The sequence below is a fragment of the Pocillopora verrucosa genome, chromosome 12 (assembly GCF_036669915.1).
Source record: "Pocillopora verrucosa isolate sample1 chromosome 12, ASM3666991v2, whole genome shotgun sequence".
NCBI classification, from domain to species: Eukaryota; Metazoa; Cnidaria; class Anthozoa; order Scleractinia; family Pocilloporidae; genus Pocillopora; species Pocillopora verrucosa.
Window position 1 is genome coordinate 4882796 of NC_089323.1, and position 26536 is coordinate 4909331.

General features: G+C 38.3%; 2 protein-coding genes and 1 pseudogene across 2 annotated transcripts; all 3 read left to right on the forward strand.

Annotated features, from left to right (window-relative positions):
* The first annotated feature begins 11909 nt into the window (after positions 1 to 11909).
* LOC131798145 (uncharacterized) lies at positions 11910 to 14362 on the forward strand. The gene is made up of 3 exons (XM_059115795.2): positions 11910 to 12061; positions 12794 to 12866; positions 13547 to 14362. Exons 1-3 carry the CDS (start codon positions 12059 to 12061, stop codon positions 14017 to 14019), a joined length of 549 nt encoding a protein of 182 aa, XP_058971778.1. The 5' UTR covers positions 11910 to 12058; the 3' UTR covers positions 14020 to 14362.
* Positions 14363 to 17704: 3342 nt separating this feature from the next.
* Positions 17705 to 18725, forward strand: LOC131798152 (uncharacterized; annotated as a pseudogene).
* A 5319-nt stretch (positions 18726 to 24044) lies between these two features.
* Positions 24045 to 26501, forward strand: LOC131798146 (uncharacterized). The gene is made up of 3 exons (XM_059115796.2): positions 24045 to 24194; positions 24938 to 25016; positions 25690 to 26501. Exons 1-3 carry the CDS (start codon positions 24192 to 24194, stop codon positions 26160 to 26162), a joined length of 555 nt encoding a protein of 184 aa, XP_058971779.1. The 5' UTR covers positions 24045 to 24191; the 3' UTR covers positions 26163 to 26501.
* Positions 26502 to 26536: the final 35 nt, after the last annotated feature.

Here is a 26536-nt window from a genome sequence, read left to right on the forward strand (position 1 = left end):
ACACATTCCTCGCATGGAGCACTTCACAAAAGAGATTTTAGCCCTCTTTGTAAAATCTACTAAAACCTTGACGAGTTCATCAGAGTTTTTCACAAACACTGTGAAAAAAATGAACATCAACAAAGAGAAAAGGGCACAAGACGAAGACCAAGATGAAGATATCAGCAAGGATATAATCCTGCCCCAAATTATCATTACATCAAGGGGTGTGAGTTTTCAACGGTCTTCAAAAGAAGTTGAGCATGTTGTTAGGATCTGCCATACCTCTCCACCTAAAGGAGAAAGAGAAGATTATCAAAGACTACCTCTCGTGTCAGAACAGACCAAACAGTCTCTGCGAAGAGGAAGTTTCAGCAGTGAATGTATCAGAAGTATTTCAGCTGAGACCAGACAAAATATGTGCTTTGATGTCCACTGGGAGAAGAAGATTGGACTGGAGATAGCTAAGGATCAGTTTCAACCAGTTGACTTGAATGAAAATGATACCCGGCTTGTTAATGGGCTTCGAACGACGACGTTGTGCTCGACAGAACTGTAGACTTAAAAAGATAATAAAACTAAAAAATACTGGGAGACCGTAAAACTGCTGCTTCTTGTTTAGGACGGTTGTCAACAATACTACAGCCATGTATTTCAAACGTAACATCGAAAGCATTTATAAGACGACAAGAATGTCTATCAAGAGAAGAAGATTGAATAGGAGATCAGTGAGGATCAGTTTCAAATTCTGTCTTGAAAGATGGCAACCTTGGGAATAGCCCTTCGACGACGACGTTATGCTCAACGGAAATTGAAGTAATTTGAACCTGTGTAAAACTGAAAAATTTATGCAAATGCAGTTTCGTCCGAGGAGGTTTTCATGACTCTTAAAAGCTTATCTTTTAACAATACAGTTGAAAAGTAGTGGTAATGCTAGAAAAAAACTGGTTAAAAAGAGGAAATATTTTAAGAATTGTACAGAAAACCAGACTTCTTGTGAAAATGACATATTTCTTTTATATTTCAAAGATATTCAATTATAGACATTTTAGTGAAAACTATCAGATTAAGATTATCCAGAATTTTTTATGTTCACATTTCATACCTTTTGAAAAATGCAATCTACATAGATAATATGACAAGAGGCCGCTGTGGCCTTCACTTGGACTTCCAAAATGGAAATGGGGCGTTATTCGTGAACGTGTGCGTGTGGCTCGAGCGTATTGACATGACATTGTTTGCTACACCAGCGGCCAAGTCGAGCTCTTCTCCGAAAGTCTTTCCATAAAGGATCCGACCAACGAAGAAGGACAAGAAATTGGGCTCTGTTTGCTTCAGATAGCCGTAAATGGCTTATTCTCGTCTCGGACCCTGATAATCGACGCCTGCCCAGAAACGCCAGAAGGACCTTTTAGGAAGATAAATGACGATCGTAGGATAACTTTAACTTGAGCTTTTGCATAGGAAGCCCAGGTAATAAACGGTACTTCACCTATTAGGTATTGGTCACTTGATGCCATGTCGTACGGCCATGCTAGTTTATTTGCTTAGAAAAGAGTTGTAACCCAAAAGATTGGGTTTCGTCCGAAAGAAAAGGTCGACTTTTCACGCTAATTTGTTGACTTTATAGGTCCTTGGTGATCAGTCCAGAATGAGCGGTGGATTCCGACTGCCTGTGATGGGGGTGGGCTTTTTATTTTTTTTTTAAATACATCAGAAGAGCAGCCACCTCGCTTCTTCCCTTACAGCAATCCTTAGTTGGTCTGATTCAATTTCTTCAAGATGAGATTGATTGAAGTTCATTGAATGAACTATGGTAAACGATGGAATTTTTAGTTCTATGCAGGTAAAGCAGATCTCCGCCAGTCATTTGCGCGTTTCCTCCACTTCGAATTTCTTTCCGCTACACCCGAAAAACCGCCAGCCACGTATGGGAATCCCAGCTCATTCTAATCTCAGTGTATAACCTGAGAGTTAAGAGGGCTATCATTTTATCAATTCTAGTAATTATCGTCATCAAAACAGATCTTTTAAACGGTGGTTTCAGTATTCAAAACGATTTCTGAAAGGGTTTCATATGTGGCAATGTTTTACGTCAACTGAGAACTGTTTATAGTGCCAATGGCTATCTAACCCTCTGATAACCTATCTGTTCATTTGTTTATTTTTATATATATTTATTTATATACACAACGATATATCTATATTCCTAAAATAATCTAATGCAAATCGTGACTTTAAGCAAAACTTTTGTGGCGATAGCAAGAGATGACTAAACAATATAATCACTTTTCTTATAATCGACAAATCAACTCTGTGCCAAAATATAAAAGCGATATTTTGGATCACAACTATTACATGTGTTTCACCAGAGTACACGCACACAACTTGTTGTGAGCACACAGCGGTGATTTTTTCCTTAAGTTTGGCGTTTCACGGAAATATCAAGCTTAACTCCGCTACTGCCTTAAGAGATCGTCGACCTAAGCTTAACAAACTAGAAGTGATCACACGATAGATAAGGAAAACATGAAATATGGCACAAATGTTACTCTCTCCTTTTAAAATCCTACTTTCCATTTTCAAACGATAATTTTACTCGCTTTCGCAACTTACAGCGATATTTTCAGTTTTATGTTGCGCGGATAAATCAGTTTTCTTTCAAAGCGCGTGATGAGTATTTTTTCAAAGCTGGAGCTTTCGCGTGTGAGATTGACGTTATCAATTTAAACAAGCCCCTAACCTTCGGAAGGTCTCCTAAAAATACTCCAGTCCAGATATTTATTTTTCTTTCTCTTAATTAATGATAAGAAATTTCGGATTACGTGACTAAGGCGTGCTTGGATGACGTATTTCACGTGGCTATTTAATTCCGAGTACTACTTTAAACTGAATAAAGAACACATGACAATTTTTACTGTGCTAGTTTCTTGCAAGATTTATCGTTAACTTTTCAGAAGTAGACAATATGGCGAAGCAAAGTAGAGTGTCACAGCCATTTGACAATAACGACGGTAAAAGTTGTTCAAGTACTTCAAGTAAAGTTAACGATAACATCGCAACAGGAGACAAACGTCTGGAAGAAAGCTGATAAACGAAGTTTTCCTTCACCGCCAGAAAAAACCTCGAAAGGCTTAGACTACAGGACTATCTTCTACTTAAAACTCTGCTCTTCCTACTCAGAACTAAACGAGACATGGCTGAGTTTTTTTGCCAAAAAACCGTCATGCAGATGATGCAAGAGATAACTCCAACACAACTTGATGAAATTAAACCCTCGCAGCTAAGAACACTACTAAAACGAGTAGTTGAAAATAGGACCTGGAAAAAATTCAGGCCCTTACGGGATTTATTTTCAGGTCCTATTTTCAACTGCTCGTTTCAGTAGTGTTCTTAGCTGCGAGGGTCTCATAATTTCATCTATTCACCGCAGTGCAAATATATGAATTTCAAAATCTTCATTCATTACTTGGATGGTTTATTTGGACCCAACACATTAACCAGCTCCCAGTTGGCTTTTTAGCTTAGTTGGTAGAGCGCTGCACCGGTATCGCAGAGGTCATGGGTTCAAATCCCGTACGGGCCTGAATTTTTTTCAGGTCATATTTTCAACTACTCGTTTCAGTAGTGTTCTTAGTTGCGAGGGTCTCTTAATTTCATCTATTCACCGCAGTGCAAATATATGAATTTCATATATCGAAAATCTTCATTCAACTTGATGAGTTCAACAGTGACACTGCACTTATTGATGGACTCTTCACCACAACATTGTGTTCGACAAAACTATAAACTTATTCGAGAGTTTAAGTTCTCTCTCGCTAAAATTTAATAACGGTAGATCTTCACGTCTGCATGCACTCCCTCATGTAAGGCCGAGGTAAGATTTCCGCACAGTCTCATATCATTGCAAAACAAAGCTGTAGTCCCAAAGGCAATCTATTGTTTTCACCATTATTATCTTTATTCTAAAACTATAAGCATGATAAAGTATGGAGCTGGAAAAAAATCTTACCAAGGCCGATACAAGCTTAGCCTTAAAAAACTCTATACAGGTTTGTAAAATTTTTTCCAATGGTTCCAAGTCATTTATAATCAATACAATTCTGATCTGTCCTTAAGCAGCGTAGTCATCGACGCATTTCGAAACTCATTCGTCGATTCGATTAAAAAAAACCATACGTTGATTTAGAAGTAAGTACTTGTAACACTCAGAAGAGCGAGTTTTACTAAGCTTAGCGGGTAAATTTTGGCCCATTCTTCTCAAATTTAGGGCTATTCAAGCGAGGTCGTGTTCAAATTTGCCGCTTTATCGTTTATTGATAATCAGTGATGCCCACACATTCTGCCCGATGCGATATTTATCAATAATCGATTTTTCTCGACTTCCCTCCCCAAGGTATACTGACTGTGACTAAATGAACGGCAGACAAAAGGAAGCGGCAACAATCCATGTAATTCCATTGACAAAAAAAAATTTCCTTCCATAAAAAGCAAGTAAGAGAGGACGTTAAAACAGGCGGTCGGCATTTCCTGTGCCTATCTTCAAACCAAGTGCTAATAAACTGGGAAAATTACAATTACGAAGATAAAATCATACGTCTCGCAAATGAATGACACTTGAATGCAAGATGAGCGCAGACCTTCCAACCCTCACGGTTTGACCGTGAGACTCACGGTTTGGGATGTCAACTCACGGTCTCACGGTTTTGCCCCTTAATCTCACGGTGAATCAGAAAGTTTTAAAATTGCCAAACAATTCCGGAAGGTATGAAGGAATAGCAAAAAAATCTGTGCTCATAACAGCCGAATCAGGCATCAAAACTAATTTGCGAGGGAAATGGCGCCAATGCTAGGCTCAGTCTCCAGTCGTGTCTTGTTGCGCCCAGGTTACTCACCGCTACCAGAGGATCGCGGGCGCACCAAGACACGGCCGAAGAATGAGCCCAATGCCAGCCTCATTCTAATGAAACATCGGTGCGCTAAGGTTTCTGGGAAAGCTTAACCATCGAACACAAATTTCAAAATGGCTACTCGTCGTCCAGCACACGAGAGTGAAACAAGTTCTCAAAATGACTCTGATACTTCGGAACCTCAGCCATCTACCGCGAAGAAAAGGAAACCAGCTACCCTTGGAGCAGCTAAGTATCGTACGACATTTAAGGTTGAGTGGAGCAATTTATATCCCGTGAAAGCAGTAAGAAACGACAAGCATTCTTTTTATTGTGTGCCTTGTCTCAAGACAATACGCTGTGACCACCAGGGTCTAAAAGACGTGAAAGATCATTGTAATACAGAATCTCACAAGTTATCGACGAAAGCAGCGAAAAATCAGCCATCAGTAGCGGGCATGTTTGGTTCAGGCGGTAGTGTTATACAAAGTGCAGTTACCAGAGCAGAAGTCCTAACAACAAATTTTCTGATCCAGCATAACCTCCCACTTGCAACTTCAGATCACCTTGGGCCATTGTTTAGGGCAGTATTTCCAGACAGTGAAATTGCTAAGCAGTATGGATGTGCAAGAACAAAGACTATGGCTATCATCAATAAGGCTCTGGGACCACATTGTCACAGATATGTTGTACAGCACTGTCAGAAACATCCATTCAGTATTGGAATTGATGGGTCGAGTGATACAGATGTTGAAAAGATGAATCCAGCAACCGTAAGAATTTTCGATGTAGAAAGAGCCAAAACTGTTACATCTCATTTTTATCATATGTGTGTGACAAGTGGCAGGGATGCGTCAAAAGCAGAAACTCTTTTTGGTGTTGTCCAGGAAAAGTTAGAGACTGATGAAATACCATGGAATCAGGTTGTCAGCCTTTCAGTAGATAACACTAATTCAATGGTGGGTGCTCACAATTCTTTGGCATCCCACTTCAAAGCAAAAAATCCAGAGACCTATGTATTGGGATGTCCTTGCCATTTGGCGCACATTGCAGCAAGTAGAGCTCATGACGAATTTGCAAAGATTATAGGAATCAGTGCAGAAGAGCTTCTTATTGATCAGTATTACTGGTTTGATAAAAGCACAAAACGGAAAGGGATCCTACTTGAGTACATGCAGTTTTGTAACCAGGAGTATGGTAAGATACTGAAGCATTCTTCTACCAGGTGGCTTTCTTTAGAACGCTGCGTTCAACGCACACTTGAAAAGTATACTGGATTGAAGTCATACTTTTTGAGTGAAGATGCTGGTGATGCGAGATTCAAGAGGTTACAGAAAGCCTTTGAAAATCCACTCACAGAAGTTTCCCTGTTTTTTCACAATGCTTCCATCCCACTGTTTACAAATTTTAACAAACTTTTGCAGTCAGACGAGCCATCCATTCACATAGTTTATGACTCTGTCATAAAACTTGCAAATACTCTTGGAAATCGTGTTATCAAGGTGGAGGTCATGAAGAAACCACTTAATGAAATTAATTTGCAAGATCCAACAATTTATATACCCCTTGCAGAAATTCACTTAGGAGGGACGACAAAGTTTACACTACAGAGGCTACTTAATCAAGGGGAAATATCTCAAACAGCCTACACTCGTTTCTTAACAGCAGCACATGAATATTTCAAGGCAGCCTTCCAATATGTTTTGAGCAAGTTTCCTATTACTGATGAGCTGCTGAAGCATGCAAGATGGATCAACGTTCAGAAACGTAGTCAGGCAAAATGGGAGAGTGTAGAATACTTTCTATCCAGGTTCAAATCAGCCTTGAACACTGTTAACATTGATGAGATGTATGATGAATTTCGTGATTATCAGTCTCTAACAGATGAAGACATTGGTGTGATTGCTTGGAAGGAAGCTAAAGTTGTTGATGGATTAGTTAATGATCAGGAAATTTTCCATTACAGAGTAGACATTCTCTGGTGGTACATGTCACAAATGGTAATTCCTGAATCCTCAGCAAAAAGATTTTGCCATCTTCAGAAGGTGGCAGAGCTGGTTGTACTTTTGCCACACAGTAATGCAGGGGAGGAGAGGCTGTTCAGCATGGTTCGCAAGAACAAAACAGATAGTCGGTCCTCCCTTAAACTGGAGGGAACTCTATCGAATTTACTGGCAATGAAGTTGCAGTACCCAGAGGAAACCTCACCGTGTTTTAAGTTCAACCCTGATGAGAATCTTCTCAGCTCTGCAAAAAAGGCAGCGAAAGACTACAACAGAGAACACTGAGAAGGTAAGGAATACTCTGAAACAAATAATCTGTCGTCGTTTTTTTTATTTGACGCATATTTTTGAAGTCTCCAGGTTTGAGGTCCTAATCTCCAGGTTTCTCTAGGCTTTTTTTTTTAAAACCTCCAGATTTGCATGTGATGGGGGTTGGAAGGTCTGTGAGCGGCTATTGAGGAATTAAACTTGAGACGTTGCCGACTGAGAAAATACGTGTGGAAATACGTCCCGGTAAACAGTAACTTGTACGTACCTGGAAAACGAGGTTCCAGCACGACAAGCTCCAAGTCATAATCGAATTTAAGCTTTTAATAGCCCAAAATTGCCTCCATGATGTTGACAGAATCCAAGCGGCTTCTTTCTCTAACCACGAAGGAAAATCCACTTTTTGTACCCATTGTACCCATTTAATCTCCCACGCTGTCATAAAAGGTGACAACCTCGTAGAGTAAGACTTCACATGTCGTTTGCACAGACAATTATCCGGCGTTGCTCTCTGAAAATTGTCTTCATGGTTCAAAATTCCAAAATTTAGTTTTTTACCGCCAACGCGGACATGCGTCAATCGATTGGTACCCATTCCTTTCGTGCACCACTTCTTTTAACGCCTGACTGAAAATAACGCGGGAACTACTTTGGGTGAGTTGTAGGTAAAACGAATTATCCTTTTGACGCTTAGTAAGTCTGTTAGGCCAAAGTTCAAGTAATGAATCTTTTAAATTCGCCTGCAATGTGTAGTCTCCTTTATTTTTATCTAATTTCTTTTCTTCTGTGCGTCTTTGTACCTGATCGGTAATAGTTCAAAACTCGAAAATCAGCCACAACTTAGATATTCACCTAAATCGTAATTATGGGACATAAGCAACTGGGAAAAAAAATTGAGAAACTTTCTTTTGAAAAAAATTTTTTTAGAAAAGGCGAAAGGCCCTTTATAGCTCTTTATCATCGCCCTCCCCTCCCCTCCCTTCCCACCCCACGGAGTGCTAGTCCTTTCCTCTGATTGGATAAAATAGAAAAAAATTGGGAACGTAAGTGTCTCATAGCTACACGAATAATGGCATACGAAAACACTCACAATAAGACTTAGTTGCTTCGTTTCCCTTGAGGTCTATAGGTCTGTCACACAGTAAAAAGTTTGGCATACATACATGCAAAAATAACTCCTTTCCTATCTCTTTTATAATATCAAAGCAACAAAAACAGCAAAATTTACTGGGTTTTTAATGAAACATAAAACACGTGCTGGCTCCACGTACCACATCCGCTAAATGAAAACGTAACAAGGTTTAATTTAAAAAAAATTCTGATCAAGCGATAGCGATCTACGGGGAGGTTTTTAAAACAGTTTGCGCGACTTTTGGGATTGAGAAATTTCAAGAAGAACAGCAGAAAGCCATTGATATGTTTTTAAAGGAAATGATGTCTCCGTATCGTTATCAACAAGCCGTGGAAATTTCAAATATATCAAGCCGCGAAAGTGATCAATCGCCTCTCTTCTCTTGCAGAGAGGCGTTCACTGTATTTATTGTGCCGCCGGTTAACCTCTCAATGGTTTTGGGCCAATGGACTTGGCCTCCTTCAACTTTCGGTCTCTTTGCGAACGGTGCAGCGAAGCTATTAAATTATAACTATCTGTTCCTTGCAGCGATCCTTTCGACTTAAAAACGAGTCGCTCTTTCATCACATTGACTTAAAGAAATCTGTAAAAAACCTTGAGGTTCTGCAGCAAATGATCCAAATTTTTAGACGACCGTGGTACTGTCTACAAATGCATGCAGAAGGCGCGTACACGTTGAAATCTAGTTTCGTTAGCTCGGCTAATCGAACATCGTCCTCTTCTTGTTCTATACCAAAAATCGCCTACTATATCCATAAAGCAGAGTACATCTTTGAACGCGGACACTAAATTGCAAATTTACCTGAAAAAAATGAGAATGAATTCACTTTAATGCTGTTGTTTACTTCGATTACCTTTCACGCTCAGACGAGCCACTTCGCAAAAAATACTCTTTAGTTCCATAATTTTGCATAGATTAGTGTGAAGTCATATGAAACGATTCCTGTCAGATTTCGTGGACGTTTCCTCCCTTTCGTTATCCCTTGTGGGGGACGGTACGGTTACATGTAGACTACCAACAAAATTCATGTTCGTTCAACTTCTTCGCTCTTCTTCTTCGCATGTGAGTTAAATCTCTAGACTAAGGTTCCCGTTTTATCCTTTTCTTTGAAGCTAACGTCACTTGGATAAAAAAAAACAAAGAAACAAACAAAAATAAAAAAACGTTGATAGCCCAATGCATGAGCTTTGGGACTACGGCCTCGTTTTAGAATAGCAATGGGTTATATGGAAATCTTTGGAACGAATTGAAGAAAGTTGTTCGAAAATCTTGAGCCACTTTGCCATTGATAAGACAGCGTTTTCAAGAAAATATCAAAAAAAAAAGCTTTGTGGGTGGCAATAGAGGAACTACTCGCTAAGCATGATGCCGGGCTCGTTTACATGTCGTTGGATCATAAGCAAAACCCATGACAGCCACCGTGCGTCAATGATCCTATTTCAAAGATGTTCTTAATCAACCGAGACACAATACATGCGCGCCGAACACATCAAAACTCCTTAAAAGATACATGCAAAAAGTCTCTTAAAATGAAAACCTGGCTGGATTCAAAAGATATAAACTATAACATAAAGATTCTCTCGCTATCTCGACCCTTGATAGGTGTTTCTTTCTCGTCAGTTTCTTTCGAGTCCTTTCTTTCCAGTTACCCCTGGAACCGAATGATAAACCTTTAGAAGACACCATTACTTTTATAATCTGTCAAATATTGCATCTGCTGATATCTTGACCAAACAAGGAAAATGTATTTGCTTAAATAATCGTCTTGAACTACCGGTTTTCAGGCAGTGTACGTGCCTTTTTATGGGTTCCGTGTTCTTTCCTAATGAGATAGTTGACCTTGGCATTTTGAGAGTTGAAGTGCAAGTCCTTTCCTTTCTCAGTGGCGCTGACAGATGCTGATTTCTTGCGCATTTGGTATTTTCAGAATATCACTTACAGCTGACCAGGAAAAAAAGTCTTTGATCAGCTCTAAAAACAATTAGGGCTGATACACGAAGGAAATCTTTTTTTTTTTTCTTTGAGTCAATTGATAGCATTGGAAATCATCTACCCTTAGCCAAGATGCACGCAACAAGATGTGGGAACACTGGCGGCCCAAGCTCCAGCTGTGAGATGATCATCTTGCCAAACAACAGTCATGGCGGAATTATAAGAGTTTGCATGGGAATATTTTCGACCGCTCTAAGAAATAAAAAAATGCGTCAAATTTTCTATAAAAACGCCTCACCTTACTATCACAGTGTATCGCTCGTTAATTGACCGCTTACTACGTTGAAGGGAACCCATTTTAACGAGTTATCCATTTCGAGGTTTTCTACGTACACAAGAAAAGCTCAGTATACCTATTGAATTATTCAATACGAACCCAGATTTGAACGTCCTCCTTAAGAGAGCTTTTCCTATGTACGTAGAAAACCTAGAAATGGATAACTCGTTAAAATGGGTTCCCTTCAACAAGCGAACACAGTAACGTGCAGATTTCCGCTTCACGTGTACGGCTTGGCATCTGACAGCATGCACACCAGAATTCCGTTGTTTACGAACTAAAAGCAAATTTGACCGTGGATTAAAAGTTGAAAAAGAAACTAAATAATACAGTTATGCTGAAGAAATGACTGGTCACACTTCTCGTCTTTAAGCAACTAAATTTTCCTCTTGGTCCATGAGTCTTCCATAATCGGTCAGCTTATTTCCGAACCTAGTGTTTTTGAAAACCTGAGAATTTTGCGAATACGTCCATTAGTAGATCAAGATGTCCAGCAGTACTTAATGAATGGACAATTTCCCACTGAAAAGAAGCATTTTTTTCCAATAGCATGAAAAAGAAAAAAAACTTGAAGTTTTTTTCTTTAATCTATGCGAGAATGAAAAAGACATTCCTTCACAATTTACATGAATTTTCCTGGGTCTTTAACTGGCTGTTTTAATAAAGGTTGAAAACTTTTTTAGTTGGAGTCACATTATTGGTCAGGCATGAAAAATCACAAATTTTATTCTGAAAACTTCTATTATAGGTTCCAGGATTTTGTTCCTGGCCCATGAAACAAATACTTGATTAAAATACTATTTAACTACGTTTCGCAGATAAATTGAGCAATTGTGCTCTTAAGTATACATTTTAAGGATGAAAACGTGACTGGCCGAATTTTCGTATATATGACAAGAATGACGTAAAACCCCAAGAAAGAGGTTCAGCAATGACTTTGCATAGCCGCGATCTTTCATCCAAGCAATTAAATACTTAAAGAATTGAACCAACGTATTCCTCAAATATCACATCCGTTATCCAAATACCATTATAAACAATACATGAACCTGCCAAAATGCGTGCTAAATACGTCGACGACAAATGAAAAGAAAGCCAGAAACAAAACCAGTGATGGATTTTCCCTACAGTTCTCAAAACATAAAGTACATTACTTTTTGAAGTAATTAAAACAGGCAATGATCTACTTAGGTGGAACAGAAGTCACCTTGCATGATCAGAACGTTGTAGTTTATAATTCTAAAAACACGATAAAACAAATACGATAGAATATATGTAGCAACAAGGAAAAACAACACAAGAATTCCGAGAAATCAAGTGACAGGTAAGCTCGTTTGATACCAATTCCGCTTTAGGCAAAGGTACAAGTTGCTCGAAAGATCACGTACACAGGAAGCTGATAAACAGATGATACTGTATAAAAGGAGCCGTGATTTCTGTACTCATCATTCAAGTCTACTGGTAGCTTGAAGAGAACCAGCGAATAATTTGGAGAAGAACCATTCTTCAAAGCTCGAAATGGTGAGAGAATCTTATTGTAAAATAATGTTTTTTGTATAATATAGTATACTCGCATAAACTTTTCCATGTAGAGGATTCAAAACGCTCCACGCTTAGGCATGTGAGTACCTACTAAGGCCAGTTTTTAAGGTGGCCCATCGACATCTCTAATTTACGGTGGTTATCGCTAGTTATGCTCAGAATCTAACGACCAGTTCAACCTGTCTAGTTTAGTTGTTTAGCTTGTTGAATAATTGGATGCTTGATATTCTCTTAAGCGAGATCCTTGAGCTTTCTTTTCCCTTAAACAAATAACCACAGTTACGGCGATTTATGACGAAGCGAACCCAGACACAAGAAAAAAAAAGAAAGAAATGGCCAGTATTGCAGCAAGAGTTAACTGTGTATGATTCAAACCCACTGGCGACGCTACCAAACAATGAACAAGCTCGCCAAAGAGAGTCTCTGTACTCCAGTGATAGAGCATCGAGGCGTGGAATCCAAAGGTCTGGGGTTTGATTCCTAATGCGAAGTAAGAAGTGTTTCATAGAGAGGATTCCACGCTTAATCGCGTCCAATAAAACCGACACCCCACCAAAATGTTCATCTCCATCAGTATGTCAAGAGAACAATTGGCATTCTGCCCGACGAGACATCCGATAAGTCTTACTGACCGTGATGGTCACATGATGCCTTTCTAACAGTAGGAATGAGTTTGCAATGTATCAACAAATAATGTCGTATTGTTTGTAGATTGCAGATTGGAAAGCTTTGTGTTTCATCGCGATTTTCTTCACTGGTCAAAGCGTGAACTCACAGGCCTCAGGTATTTAAAGCAGTTTATTTATCTACGATGTCGATTTATTTTTGATTTTTCATTGGGGGGGGGGGGAGAAGGGAACGGGACTTTGATCATCCTTAAATCAGGACTGCAAGCAACTCAGTTGACATACACGTAATAGTCCTTTTTTTTAATTTTAACTTATCCTTTAGTCAAAGGAACTCGAGAGACTCTAAACCAAATCCTGTTCCTTCTGGGATGAGGTAATCCCCAAATTATGGATTGACAGAAATTAATTGAAATTGCACGCCTCTCTCGTTTGTTGACATTATGATTGAGATTTTACCACTTCAAAGAGAGATTGGAAACGTTTCAGCCACGGGGTAACATGAGTAAAAAATACACGTACACTCAAACATGTCAACATAAGGTAGTTTAACCGAATCTAACACGTGCTGTCTTAATGTAAATGCTCTGTTTATCTATTCCTTGAGTGACAAACTTGAAAAATACGAGCTTCATTTTTCAAGATGAGCAAATTACAAATGCCTCGTCGACAACAACAAGATTTTAAAAATAATTTTAAAACCTTTATCATGAGATCTCATTTGGCACATATTTTGTCCACACCCAACCGAAAACCAGGCTATTATTGATTTAAAGTTGGAAGCTTGGTGAAGACTAGGTTTCGTGACCAAATGTAATGAAGATTATCTTTCCCTTAGGTAACTGGCAGAAGGCAAATACTGCTCCAGTGTGTTTTGGCACCAGGGATACTCAGCCTGGATCCTTCTACCTGCCATCTGGCGGCGGACTGGCCGCTATAAAGTTGGTCCACTTGTACGGTTACGTGTCCTGTGACGTTAGACATCCCCAACACTGGTCATTTTGGGGGTGTGGTCAACATAGCAGTTTAAAACAAGAGGTTGATGTGGTCATAACAAAATCGGACGACAAACAGATCATTTTGCCGCCAGCAGAATTCATGAAGTACAACCACCAAGGAGGCAAGTGGGCCAGGGTTCCCGGATATGACTCATTCTCCAAAGAGATCGTGCTAACCCCATTTGGCAAGCCTTATCCAGTAGTTGCTGGTCAGCAGCTTCACCTTTGGTACGGTGAGGATCTGCAAAATTACACTGAGGGCGACAACGGAGGCAGAGTTTGTTGTGATGTTTATGCTCAATTTCAAGTATAGCTTTCGTTTTCGTATTGGCCATATTTTTATTAAGCCAATTTCATTAGATGCAATAATCAATGCGATGATCTAAGAGTGAACTCTCTCCTTCAAAACTGTTGTATTTCCAAGTTTTTTTCTTTCGTTCATTAGGCCGGTGTAGACAAGCTTACAAGTTTTTTCACACAACTAACCTCCTTTGAATTTCGCCGTTAGTTGTTGTTGCTGTTTTGATTTTAGAAAAAAAATAGCAAATATTATGTAATGTAATTTCAGGCAGGGATGACGTAGAACAAAACGATAAATTACTGGATGTACGATTGGCCTGTAATTCATGAGCAAAATAAATGGGCATTATAATTCATTTTGTTGTTCTTACTTTTCTTGTTTTCTTGTTGTAAGTAACCACGAGTTTATATAAGTATGGAACACGTAGGTTCCCATCCCTTCGAAACAAGACAAAACACCTCTTTCTTCTTCCTCTCTACCGACCTCAAAATTTGCCATTTTGTTATTCCACCCTTATCACTGTTTTACAAGTTGTTTGTCCAAAATAATTCAGCTGTAATTCAGTTTACTCAATTTACCCAACTAACCTCTTGAATTTACACATCAGAAGAAAGTTAAACGTTTAGTTGAGGGCTAAATTGAGTAAATTTATGAATTTAAGTCAACGAGGATGTGAGATCAGAATATAATGATCTAAGGAGGATTACACAGGCTGCTCAACATTAAATTTGCTGTTCTTAACACTTGGGACATCAACCACAGGACGGTGTCGAATGACATCTGCCATAAGTTAAGGCTGTTCTGAAGATTATAAGACCGAGAACATAAGGTAATCAGAGAATAACTTATTTCTGCAAGGGTTTTCGAAACGTCAGTCACTACTGACACCAGGCCTTCTCAGGACTGATCTAACACAGACTATTACATTCCACAATTTTTTATGTACGTCCTTGCGATTATTTCCCTTCTTTCCAAATTATTCACCTCTGTAAACATTATCACAAAATTGTAAAATATGTCTGTTTTGACAAAAAGATATGGTCTCTTAAACTGGCTTTGACATAAAAGTAGTTAATTAAGGTTAAGATTTTCCGCCAGCCTCTTTGCCAACACACGCAGCTTCTATAGAAAAAAAAGTTTATTAAACTAAGACTAAAAAGAAAAGGAAAGCGTCTTAACTCATCGTCGTTAATATTCCATTTAAGACAATAAACAACTTAAATATTTACCTAATTATGGGACATGAGCAACTGGGAAAAGAAAATAAAGAAACTTTCTTTTGAAAAAAACTTTTTTTTCAGAAAAAAGCGAAAGGTCCTTTAGAGCTCTTTATCATCGTCGCAGGATAACCCTTCCCCTCCCCTCCCCTCCCACCCCACGGAGTGCTAGTCCGTCCCTCTCAGTCAGATAAAATTAAAAAAAAAATGGGAACGTAGGTGTATTCTAGCTACACGAACAATGACTATGAAAACACTCACAGTAAAACTCCATTTTTAAAATTGGTTCATGTTCCTTGAGGTCTTTACGTCTAACATACAGTCAAAAGTTTAACATACATATATGCAAAAATAACACCTTTCCAATCTCTTTTATAATACCAGATCAACTAAAACAGCAAAATTTACTGGGTTTTAAATGAAACAAAAAAACCTGCAGGCTTAACGCGCCACCTCCGCCAAATCAAAACATAACAAGGTTGAATTAAAGAAAAAAAAAATTCTGATCAAGATTTTTTGTCATCATCTGATTATTAAAAGCCAATATTCAAAAGGACCATCCAAGAAAGACATCGACGGTTTTATATAGCGCCTCTGACAAACAGGGCGTAGACGTCACAGTAAACTGTGCCTCTGCTGTCGCTTTCGGTGGAACCTTTCAGATCATCGCCATACCACAAGCGTAACTGCTGACCAGTCAGTACTGGATAAGACTTATAAAAATTGCAAGAGTACAACCTTGGATGAACTTCATGAGCTGGCTTAGTGGCAAAATGAGCTTGTTATTCGATATTTCTACGACAATAATCTAATCAAGAGCGCCTAGCATTAATTTATTTGATTATTTATCTATCGTAGTTTTCAAATTACTGTAATTTTCTTTTCCTAGGGTATCTACATTACCGTATGTTTTATTTTACTGTAAGCGTGTTCTATAAAGGAAATGTAGAAAAAAAAACATTCCGTAGCATTTGGATTCGTTAAATCGACAGAAAATCGAAGCAAAGGACCTTGTGAACTTCATAAAAATAATAGTCTGGGGGGTAAAGAATCATTTAAACACTTAGTTAGGTTTAAATATTGACCATTCTCATCAGCACCTATAATTACGCCTATTCCCCAAAGAGAAATGAAAGGTAAGGAACATTTACGAAAACCTGACACGAATCGTGTCATATGACGTCGCTCTTTTTGCAAGAAAGTATGTCATGACTTTTTATTGGTGAACCCTTTTTGTCGATTCTTTCGTGAATTCTGGTTGGCTAAAGTTGATGGTTTTCTTTCATGCTAACGAACAAGATGGTGAACAGAATGCTTTCATGGTCAACTTTACGGAAAACAGCAATGGCGATCTAAGAAGAGGTTTCAAATAAAATTTGCGCAATTTTTGGGATAGCAAAATTTCAAAAAGAAACGCAGAAAGCCATAGACATGTTTTTTGAAGGTAACGGCGATGTCTCCGTTTCATTACCAACTGGCTATGGAAAATCTTAAACTGATATATCAAGCCGCGACAGTGATCGATCTCCTCTTAAAGAAACCGGTCACTGTATTTATTGTACCGTCCGTTAAAGCTCTTAATGGACTTGGGCCAGGAGGATTGTCCGCCTTCAACTTTCGGTCTCTTTGCGAACGATGCTGCGAAGTTAATACATTACAGCAATTTGTTCCTTTCAGCGATCCTTTCGACTAAGAAATGAGCCGCTCTTTCTTGTAATGTAACTATCTCTTAAAGAAATCTGTAAAAACCTTGAGATTCTGTGGCAAATGATGCACACTTTTTAGACGACCGTAGAACTGTTTACAAATGCACGCAGAAGCGGCGTGGACGTTGAGATCTAGTTTCGTTGATTTCGTAAGCGCGGCTAATCGAACATCCTCATCTTCTCACTCTATACCAAAAATCGCTATTTCCTCAAAACAAAGTGTATCTTTGAACGCGGACACTGAATTGCAAATTTACCTGAAAAAATAGAAAATTAATTCACTTCAATGCTATTGTTTACTTCGATTACCTTTCACGCTCAGACGAGCCACTTCGCAAAAAATACTCTTAAGTTGCATAATTTTGCATAGATTAGAGTGATGTCATTTGACACATTCCTGTCAGATTTCGTAGACGTTTCCTCCCTTCCGTAATCCCTTGTGGGGGACGGTACGGCTACATGAAGGCTACCAACAAAATTCATGTTCGTTCAACCTCTTCGCTCCCATGGCATGTGAGCAAAATCTCTAGACTAAGGTTCCCGTATTATCCTTTTCTTTTAAGCCAACATTACTTGGATAAAAAAAAAAACAAAAAAAAAAAACCTTGATAGCCCAACGGATGAGCTTTTGGGATTACGGCCTTGTTACTCGGGCTTCCATAGGAAAGCCCGAGTCTTAAAATGCAGGCCTTCATAGGCCCCAAAAGGGGGTCATAGTCCTAGGCGTTCCTTGCGTAAACCGAGGAAACTGGGGACGAGAGTCCAGCAACTTGAGTTATTATGTGCTCGCTCTTCATAAACAACAAACATTTACGGAATGTTGTATATTATGAAGCCCGTTTTGCAAAGATTCCTGTCTTATGTGCTCATCTCACGTACAAATGCACACGCTGTTCGTGGTAGGCCCACACTAAATGATGTCGAGCGTTTTCGGAATGGGCCGGTCCACGAACTCTCTAGCTTGAAAGCTAGCCAAATGTGCAAATTTTACACTAGTTCTCACGAGATAACAAATGAGCCATATATGAGTTCAAACCAAAATACTGGCAAAACTGTGACAGCCGATTTAAAAACAAACTATTATGCCGAGATGAACACCTCACTTGCTGAAAAAATCAAGAATGTTGGTGAACACAACTTCGAAGATGGCGCTAACGACACTGAGCGAATTGGATAAGGATACTGACATAAGCAACTTGAATAGTAAGGTTGAATATCTAAGCTTAGCTCTTTCGTTAAATATCCTGTTTCTGTCTTTGGTTTTTATTGGGTTCAATACTTGTAAAGTACGATTTGGTATTTCTTACACAATCACTATTATTATTGTATAAGCGATCGTGAATGTTGGTTTTCTCTCCGCATGGAGTTGTATGTTCTTTGTATAAGACATGATGAATACTTGTGAATGAAAGTGATCCTCGCAGTCATGTGCACTACTTAGGCAGTAGTGAAAATAAGGCCTGAAAAAATTTCAAGCCTGTACGGGATTTGAACTCATGACCTCTGCGATACCGGTGCAGCGCTCTACCAACTGAGCTAACAAGCCAACTGGGAGCTGGTTATGATGTTGGTTCTAAATAAACCCGTGAAGTAATGAAATAAACGATTGTGAAAGTCATATATTTGAACTGCGGATAAAGACGTGAATGAAAGTGATCCTCGCAGTCATGTGCACTACTTAGGCAGTTGTGAAAATAAGGCCTGAAAAAATGACTTTCACAACCGTTTATGATGAATACTCTTGATGATTGTGATCTACTAGAAAAAGTTGTCAATATGACTAATGTACATGAACATAGTGATGTTACAGTGTCAATAAAAGTACAACAATTCAGATCTGGTTGTGCAAAGTCTGTACATTATAATCGTACTCATGTTGTGTGAGAATGCCATGGCTATAAAGGTGATCGTGAACCAAGCAGAGTACCAGTGAGGATGTTAAAAACGTGTCTCTAAGAAAATTATAAAACTGCAGAGTTATGTACGGAGCCGTTTAAGCACCATATAGTCAAGGGGATGTTGTTGTATTTGGACAAAATGCTGGGCAACAATGTGTTGAAATGAATTTATGTGCATTAATATACCACAATATGAAACGAAAAGGCAATCCTGATGAATTGAAACAAATAATGCATATTGGAAGTGAACTACATAGCAGTTTGTCACAATTATCAAGACAATCAATTTTACTGTTAGCAGATTTACCATCAATGCTTACAGTGCAAGAGAAAGATTACCAGCTAGAGTACAGTGAAAGTTACCTTGGTAATGTCCATGTTGAGCTAACCATTGAGGGATTATCGATACTGTATGGGCCTGAAAAGAGCTTTTGAGTCATTGATATCAGAACAATATAGGTCATATATTTTAACAGTCGGATGTATTGTTGTGGGTATTTGTTACTGTGCTGATAATAGCCATTTTTAAGTGTTAGACTCATGTGCTAGAGATGTTTATGGTAAAAGTCACTCTCGAGGGACGTGTGTTCTATTAGATATATCATCTACAGACAACTTAGTGTATCACTTTCAAAGTTTATATGGAGCAACTGATCTGTAGGAACTAAATGGTTAACAAATTACAAAATATGATGTGGCAATAAGCAACAATGTAAGAGAGGTATTAAAGAGATATCTGGTCAACACAAGTGTAACAAATACCACTGTTTTGCAGTAGTCCTTTATCCTACATTACTCAATCATTTCACCTTGTAGTTACTGGAACTCAAATACCTTAGATGCAATTATTGAAAATGGATCTCAGCTTAACAATACAATGCAGAGTAAGTACTGCTTAACATCTGTTACCTTGCCTGACAGTTTTACAATTTTCGGCACTAACATAGAGTTACAGAGAATTAAGTAATTTAACTGAAAGCAGAATATCTTTAGAGACCTTGATTTTAAGGAACCCCACTGGGAAAACAGGATTTTTAAGGTGGATTTCAAGTTATTGTATAGCTTTTATTCATCAACAAAATACAAAAGTAAGGAAACTGTTTTCTCTTCTGACTTATGAAGACAGTCACTCACCTGCAATGAAACAGACAATACACATTAATGGTGTGGATAACCTAGTAGAGGAAAGTAATATCATTCAAAATAAACAGGAATGTCAGACTATGGAATATGATAAACAACTTCTTTGCTGTTCATGTAAAATTACTGAAATTGAAAGGAAACACATCATGAGGAAACACAGAAAATAATATATGTATGACAGCATGGAACCCAATGCCAATTGGTGTATTCAGTATTGTTTTCTGTACTGCCCACCATTCAATCTTTTTTAGCACAGCTGCTTGGCAAAGCAGTGGCCCTAACAATAGTCACTAGAGATTTTATCTTAACTTGAGCATCCCATGAACAAAATAATAGAGAAGCATATTTCATACATTTGTACAAGGCCATACAGATCAATGAGTGAGATAACATCATGATTATTAATGATTGAAAAAAATAAACAAGTTTTTGGCTGAAAAAAATTTTGGCAGTTGTGTTAATGTGTATTTACTGATGCCTTCAATGTTAATTATTTTGCAAATAAAGCAAGTTACATAAAGTATCAAACTTAAACAAAGTATTCTTTTGGTAGAGAGGCCTGTGGTTCTGGGCAGAGGTTTTCTGTAAGTATTTACTGTTTGTGGATAATCTAGTAGAGGAAATTAATAATATTATTCAAAATAAACAGGAATGTCAGACTATGGAATATGATATACAACTTATCTGCTGTTCATGTAAAATTACTGAAATCGAAAGGAAACACATCATGAGAAACCACAGAAAAAAAAACGTGTATGACAGCATGGAACCTGTTGCCAAAAAAAGGTTTCTAGAAGACAGAAGAAATTATTCAACTATGGATGCTAGAAAGAAGAAAGAGTTACTTTCCCAACCCAGTGAGAAATTACTGAAAGCCAAATCAGTTGAATTGTGTATTAACCGGTTAAAGAGGAAAATAAGAGAGGGCCCTTATTATATATGTACTGTCTGTAATTGAATACTTTATAAGAAATCAGTTATGACATGCATAAACGAGAAGCACCCTTGCCAAACATATTTCAGTATTCAACAGTTATTTCATGGAAAACAGTGTATATGCAACACATGTCACTCAAAGGTCACAAAAGGAAAATTACCATGTCAGGCTGAAGCGAATAATATGTATGTGGATGAAATACCCACAGAACTATCCTCAGAAAAAAACTAGAAAAAATACGAATAACTCAACGAATAGTATTTAAGAAGATTGGGGTCATGCATAAAGGACAACAGAGAAAAAATAAGGGTGCAATATGTAATGTACCTGTAGAATGTGATCAGACATGTAATCAACTCCCTCATCAACCTGATAGATCTTGCATAATAATACTTAAAGCTTAAAAGAAAGTTACAATCTAGAGGACATGTTTATTTTGAAGCATCACGACCAGAGTTAATACAGCAAGTTCTTAACTAGCTCAAAGTACATAATCCATTTTACAAAGATATACTAATCGATATTAACAATATTGATAGCAACCTCAGAACTTTACAAAATGATGCAGTCGATAATGATACACATTAACAAGCTACATCAAACAATGTAACAATAGATAGCGATCCTGCTTTGGAGTTTGATACAAGAAAAAATGATAAATTAAATAGTAATGAAGAAGAAAATGATGACCCCTTAAATGAATACAGAGCCCTAGTATGCGAGACATGCTTAAAGTCAATCATACCAAACTATCCAGTGGTGAATGCTCAAGTAAAACGCTCGATATGAAGCCCGAGTGAACGCTCCTCGAGCGTCTAGTTTGAGAATACTAATGGGTTATATGAAAATCTTTCGAACGAATTGAAGAAAGTTCTTCGAAAATCTTGAGCCACATTGTCATTGATAAGACGGCGTTTTCAAGAAAATATCAAAAAAGAAAGCTTTGTGTGTGGCAATAGAGGAACATGATGCCGGGCTCGTTTACATGCCGTTGGATCATAAGGAAAACCCATAACAGCCACTGTGTGTCTCTCGCTATCTCGACCCTTGATGGGTGTTTCTTTCTCGTCTTATTCTTTTCGAGTCCTTTCTTTCCAGCTGCCCCTGGAACTGAATTATAAACCTTTTGAAGACATTATTTCTTTTATAATCTGTCAAATATTGCATCTGCTGATATCGTGACCAAACAAGGAAAATCTGTTTGCTTTGTTAATCTTCTTCAACTTTCGGTTTTCAGGACTTTCAGGGTTCCGTGTTCTTTACTAATGAGATAGTTGACCTAGGCATTTTTAGAGTTGAAGTGCAAGTCCTTTTCCTTTGTCAGTGGCGCTGACATATGCTGATTTCTTGCGCATTTGGTACTTTTAGAATCTCATTTACAAAGTCTTTTTACTTAATCGAATTGGCAGCTGACCAGAAAATCAAGCCCAAGCTCCAGCTGTGACATGATCATCTTGCCAAATAACAGTCATGGCGGAAGTATAAGAGTTTGTATGGGAATATTTACGACCGCTCTAAGGAATAAAAAAATGCGTCCAATTTTCTATAAAATACCTCACCTTACTTTCACAGTGTATCGCTTGTTACCTGACCGCTTACTACGTTGAAGGGAACCCATTTTAACGAGTTATCCATTTCGAGGTTTTCTACGTACACAAGAAAAGCCCAGTATACCTACTGAATCACTCACTCAATTAATACAAACCCAGATTTGAAGGCGTCCTCCTTAAGAGAGCTTTTCCTATGTACGTAGAAATCCTAGAAATGTATAACTCGTCAAAATGGGTTCCCTTCAACAAGCGACTACAGTAAAGAGCAGATTTCCGCTTCACGTATGTGTCTTGCCATCAGACAGCACGCACACCGGAATTCCGTTGTTTAGCAACTAAAGCAAATTTGACAATGGATTGAAGTTGAAAAAGAAACTGAATGATACAATTATGCCGAAGGAATGATAGTTCAAATTTCTCTTTTCCTCTTCTTCCATGAGTCTTCCATAATCGGCCAGCTTATTTCCGAATCTTATGTTTTTTAAAACCTGAGAATTTTGCGAATGCGTCTATTAGTAGATCAAGATGTCCAGCAGTACTGAATGAATGTACGATTTCCCCCTGAAAAGAAGCATTTTTTTGTCCAATAACATAAAAAAGAAAAAAAAATGGGAAGCCATTCGAAACTGAAACCTAGACTATTCATCCGTTGCTTAATAAATAAAGAGATTTCCACTAAGGAGGTGAACAAAATGCAAGAGGAAAGACCAAGTAACCCTTAGCAAGAGCGACATCATACAAGGGACAATGTCTAATGACATTCGGCAAAAGTGTGTTTATCAAACCAGAAACAGCGTAAGAGAAGGAGAGAAAGCAAGAAAGAAGAAGAGAAAGAGGAGAGGGGAGTCCACCTTATTGCGTAACTGATCACACTCGTCAAAAACATGTGACTATGCGCTGATAAGGATTGATGTGCCATATAACAAAAGGTGATCATCCTTCATATATACAATGCGAGCAACATTCCCAAAAAAGGGAATGTTTTCCCCGATAAGACCCACAAAATTTGACCTTTTTTGGTTGGGGTCACATCATTGATCAGGCATGGAAAATCACAAATTTTAGTCTCGAGAACTTCCACTATAGGTTCCGGGATTTTGTTCCTGGCCCATGAAACAAATACTTCATTCAAATACTATTCAACTACGTTTTGCAGATAAATTGAGCAATTTTGCTCTTAAATATTTATTTTAGGGATGAAAACGTGCTTATTCCTAAAATATCACATCCGTTATCCGAATACCATTATAAACAGTACATGAACCTGCCAAAATGCGTGCTAAATACGTCGACGACAAATGTAAAGAAAGCCAGAAACAAAACCAGTGATGGATTTTCCCTACAGTTCTCAAAACCTAAGGTACATTACTTTTTGAAGTAATTAAAACAGGCAATGATCTACTTAGGTGGAACAGTAGTCACCTTGCATGATCAGAACGTTTTAGTTTAAAATTCTAAAAACACGATAGAACAAACAAGATAGAACACATGTAGCAACAAGGAAAAACAACACAAGAATTCCGAGAAATCAAGTGACAGGTAAGCTCGTTTGATACCAATTCCGCCTAAGGCAAAGGTACAAGTTGTTCGAAAGATCACGTACACAGGAAGCTGATAAACAGATGATACTGTATAAAAGAAGCCGTGATTTCTGTACTCATCATTCAAGTCTACTGGCAACTTGAAGAGAACCAGCGAATAATTTGGAGAAGAACCATTCTTCAAAGCTCGAAATGGTGAGAGAATCTTATTGTAAAATAATGTTTTTTGTATAATATAGTATACTCGCATTAACTTTTCCATGTAGAGGATTCAACACGCTCCACGCTTAAGCATTTTGAGTATCTATTAAGGCCAGTTTTTAAGGTGGCCCATCAACCTCTATAATTTACGATGGTCACCACGAGTTATGCTCCGAATCTAACGACTAGTACAACCTGTCTGGTTAAGTTCTTTAGCTTGTTGAATAATTGGATGCTTGATATTCTCTTAAACGAGATCCTTGGGCTTTCTTTTCCCTTAAACAAATAACCACACCGAGTAACGGCGATTTATGACGAAGCGAACCCAGACACAGAAAGAAAAAAAAAATAAAAAGGAATGGCCAGTATTGCAGCGAGAGTTAACTGTGTATGATTCAAACCCACTGGCGACGCTACCAAACAATGAACAAGCTCGCCAAAGAGAGTCTCTGTACTTCAGTGATAGAGCATCGAAGTGTGGAATCCGAAGTTCTGAGCTTTGATTCCTTATGGGAAGTAAGAAGTATTTCATAGAGAGGACTCCGTGCTTAATTGCGTCCAATAAAACCGTTATCCCACCACAATGCTCATCTCCACCAGCATGTCAAGAGAACAATTGGCATTCTGCCCGACGAGACATCCGATAAGTCTTACTGACCGTGATGGTCACATGATGCCTTTCTAACAGTAGGAATGAGTTTGCAATGTATCAACAAATAATGTCGTATTGTTTGTAGATTGCAGATTGGAAAGCTTTGTGTTTCATCGCGATTTTCTTCGCTGTTACTGGTCAAAGCGTGAATTCACAGGCCTCAGGTATTTAAAGCAGTTTAATTATTAACGACGTCGATTTATTTTTTATTTTTGATTGGGGGGGGGGGAAGGGAAGGGGACTTTGATCATCCTTGAATCAGGATTGCAAGCAACTTGACGTACACGTAATAGTCCTTGTTTTTGAAATTTGAACTGATCCTTTAGTCAAAGGAACTCGGGAGACTCTAAACCAAGTCCTGTTCCATCTGGGATGAGGTAATCCCCAAATTATGGATTAACAAACATGAATTGAAATCGCACGCCTCTCTCGTTTGTTGACACTATGATTGAGATTTTACCACTTCAGAGATTGGGAACGTTTCAGCTACGAGGTAACATGAGTCAAATATACACTTACACACAAACATGTCAACATTAAGTAGTTAAACCGAATCTAATACGTGCTGTCTTAGTATAAATGCTCTGTTTATCTATTCTTTGAGTGACAAACTTGAAAAATACAAGCTTCATTTTTCAAGATGAGCAAATTATAAAAATCTCGTCGACACCAACAAGATTTGAAAAATAATTAAAAAACCTTTATCATGAGATCCCAGTTTTGGTATATATTTTGTCCAGGCTCAACCGAAAACCAAGCTATTATTGATTTAAAGTTGGAAGTTTGATGAAGACTAGGTTTCGTGACCAAATGTAATAAAGATTATCTTTCCCTTAGGTAACTGGCAGAAGGCAAATACTGCTCCAGTGTGTTTTGGCACCAGGGATACTCAGCCTGGATCCTTCTACCTGCCATCTGGCGGCGGACTGGCCGCTATAAAGTTGGTCCACTTGTACGGTTACGTGTCCTGTGACGTTGCAAATCCCAAACACTGGTCGTTTTGGGGGTGTGGTCAACATCGCTCTTCAGGAGAAGAGGTTGATGTGGTCATAACAACATCGGACGACAAACGGATCATTTTGCCGCCAGCAGAACTCATAAAGAACAAGGGCCAAAGAGGCAAGTGGGCGAGGGTTCCCGGATATGACTCATTCTCCAAAGAGATTGTGCTAAATCCATTTGCCAAGCCTTATCCAGTACTTGCTGGTCAGCAGCTACGCCTTTGGTACGGCGAGGATCTGGATGATTACACCGAGAGCGACAACGGAGGCAAAGTTTGTTGTGATGTTTATGCTCAGTTTCAAGTATAGCTTTCGTTTTCGTATTAGCCATATTTTCATTAATTTTCATCAGGTGTAATAATCGATGCGATGATCTTAGAGTGAACTCTCTCCTTCAAAACTGTTGCATTTCCAAATTTTCTCTGTTTCTTTCATTAGGCTGGTGTAGACAGGCTTACATGTTTTTTTCGGACAACTAACCTCGTTTGAATTTCGCCGTTAGTTGTTATTACTGTTTTGATTTTAGTAAAAATAGCAAATATTATGTAATGTAATTTCAGGCGGCGATGACGTAGAACAAAACGATAAATTACTGGATGTACGATTGGCCTGTAATTCATGAGCAAAATAAATGGGCATTATAACTCATTTTGTTGTTCTTACTTTTCTTGTTTTCTTGTTGT

Coding starts and splice junctions, on each gene's coding strand:
- LOC131798145 (XM_059115795.2), top strand. Junction 12,867..13,546: donor CGTGAACTCACAGGCCTCAG/GTATTTAAAGCA, acceptor TCTTTCCCTTAG/GTAACTGGCAGAAGGCAAAT.
- LOC131798146 (XM_059115796.2), top strand. Junction 25,017..25,689: donor CGTGAATTCACAGGCCTCAG/GTATTTAAAGCA, acceptor TCTTTCCCTTAG/GTAACTGGCAGAAGGCAAAT.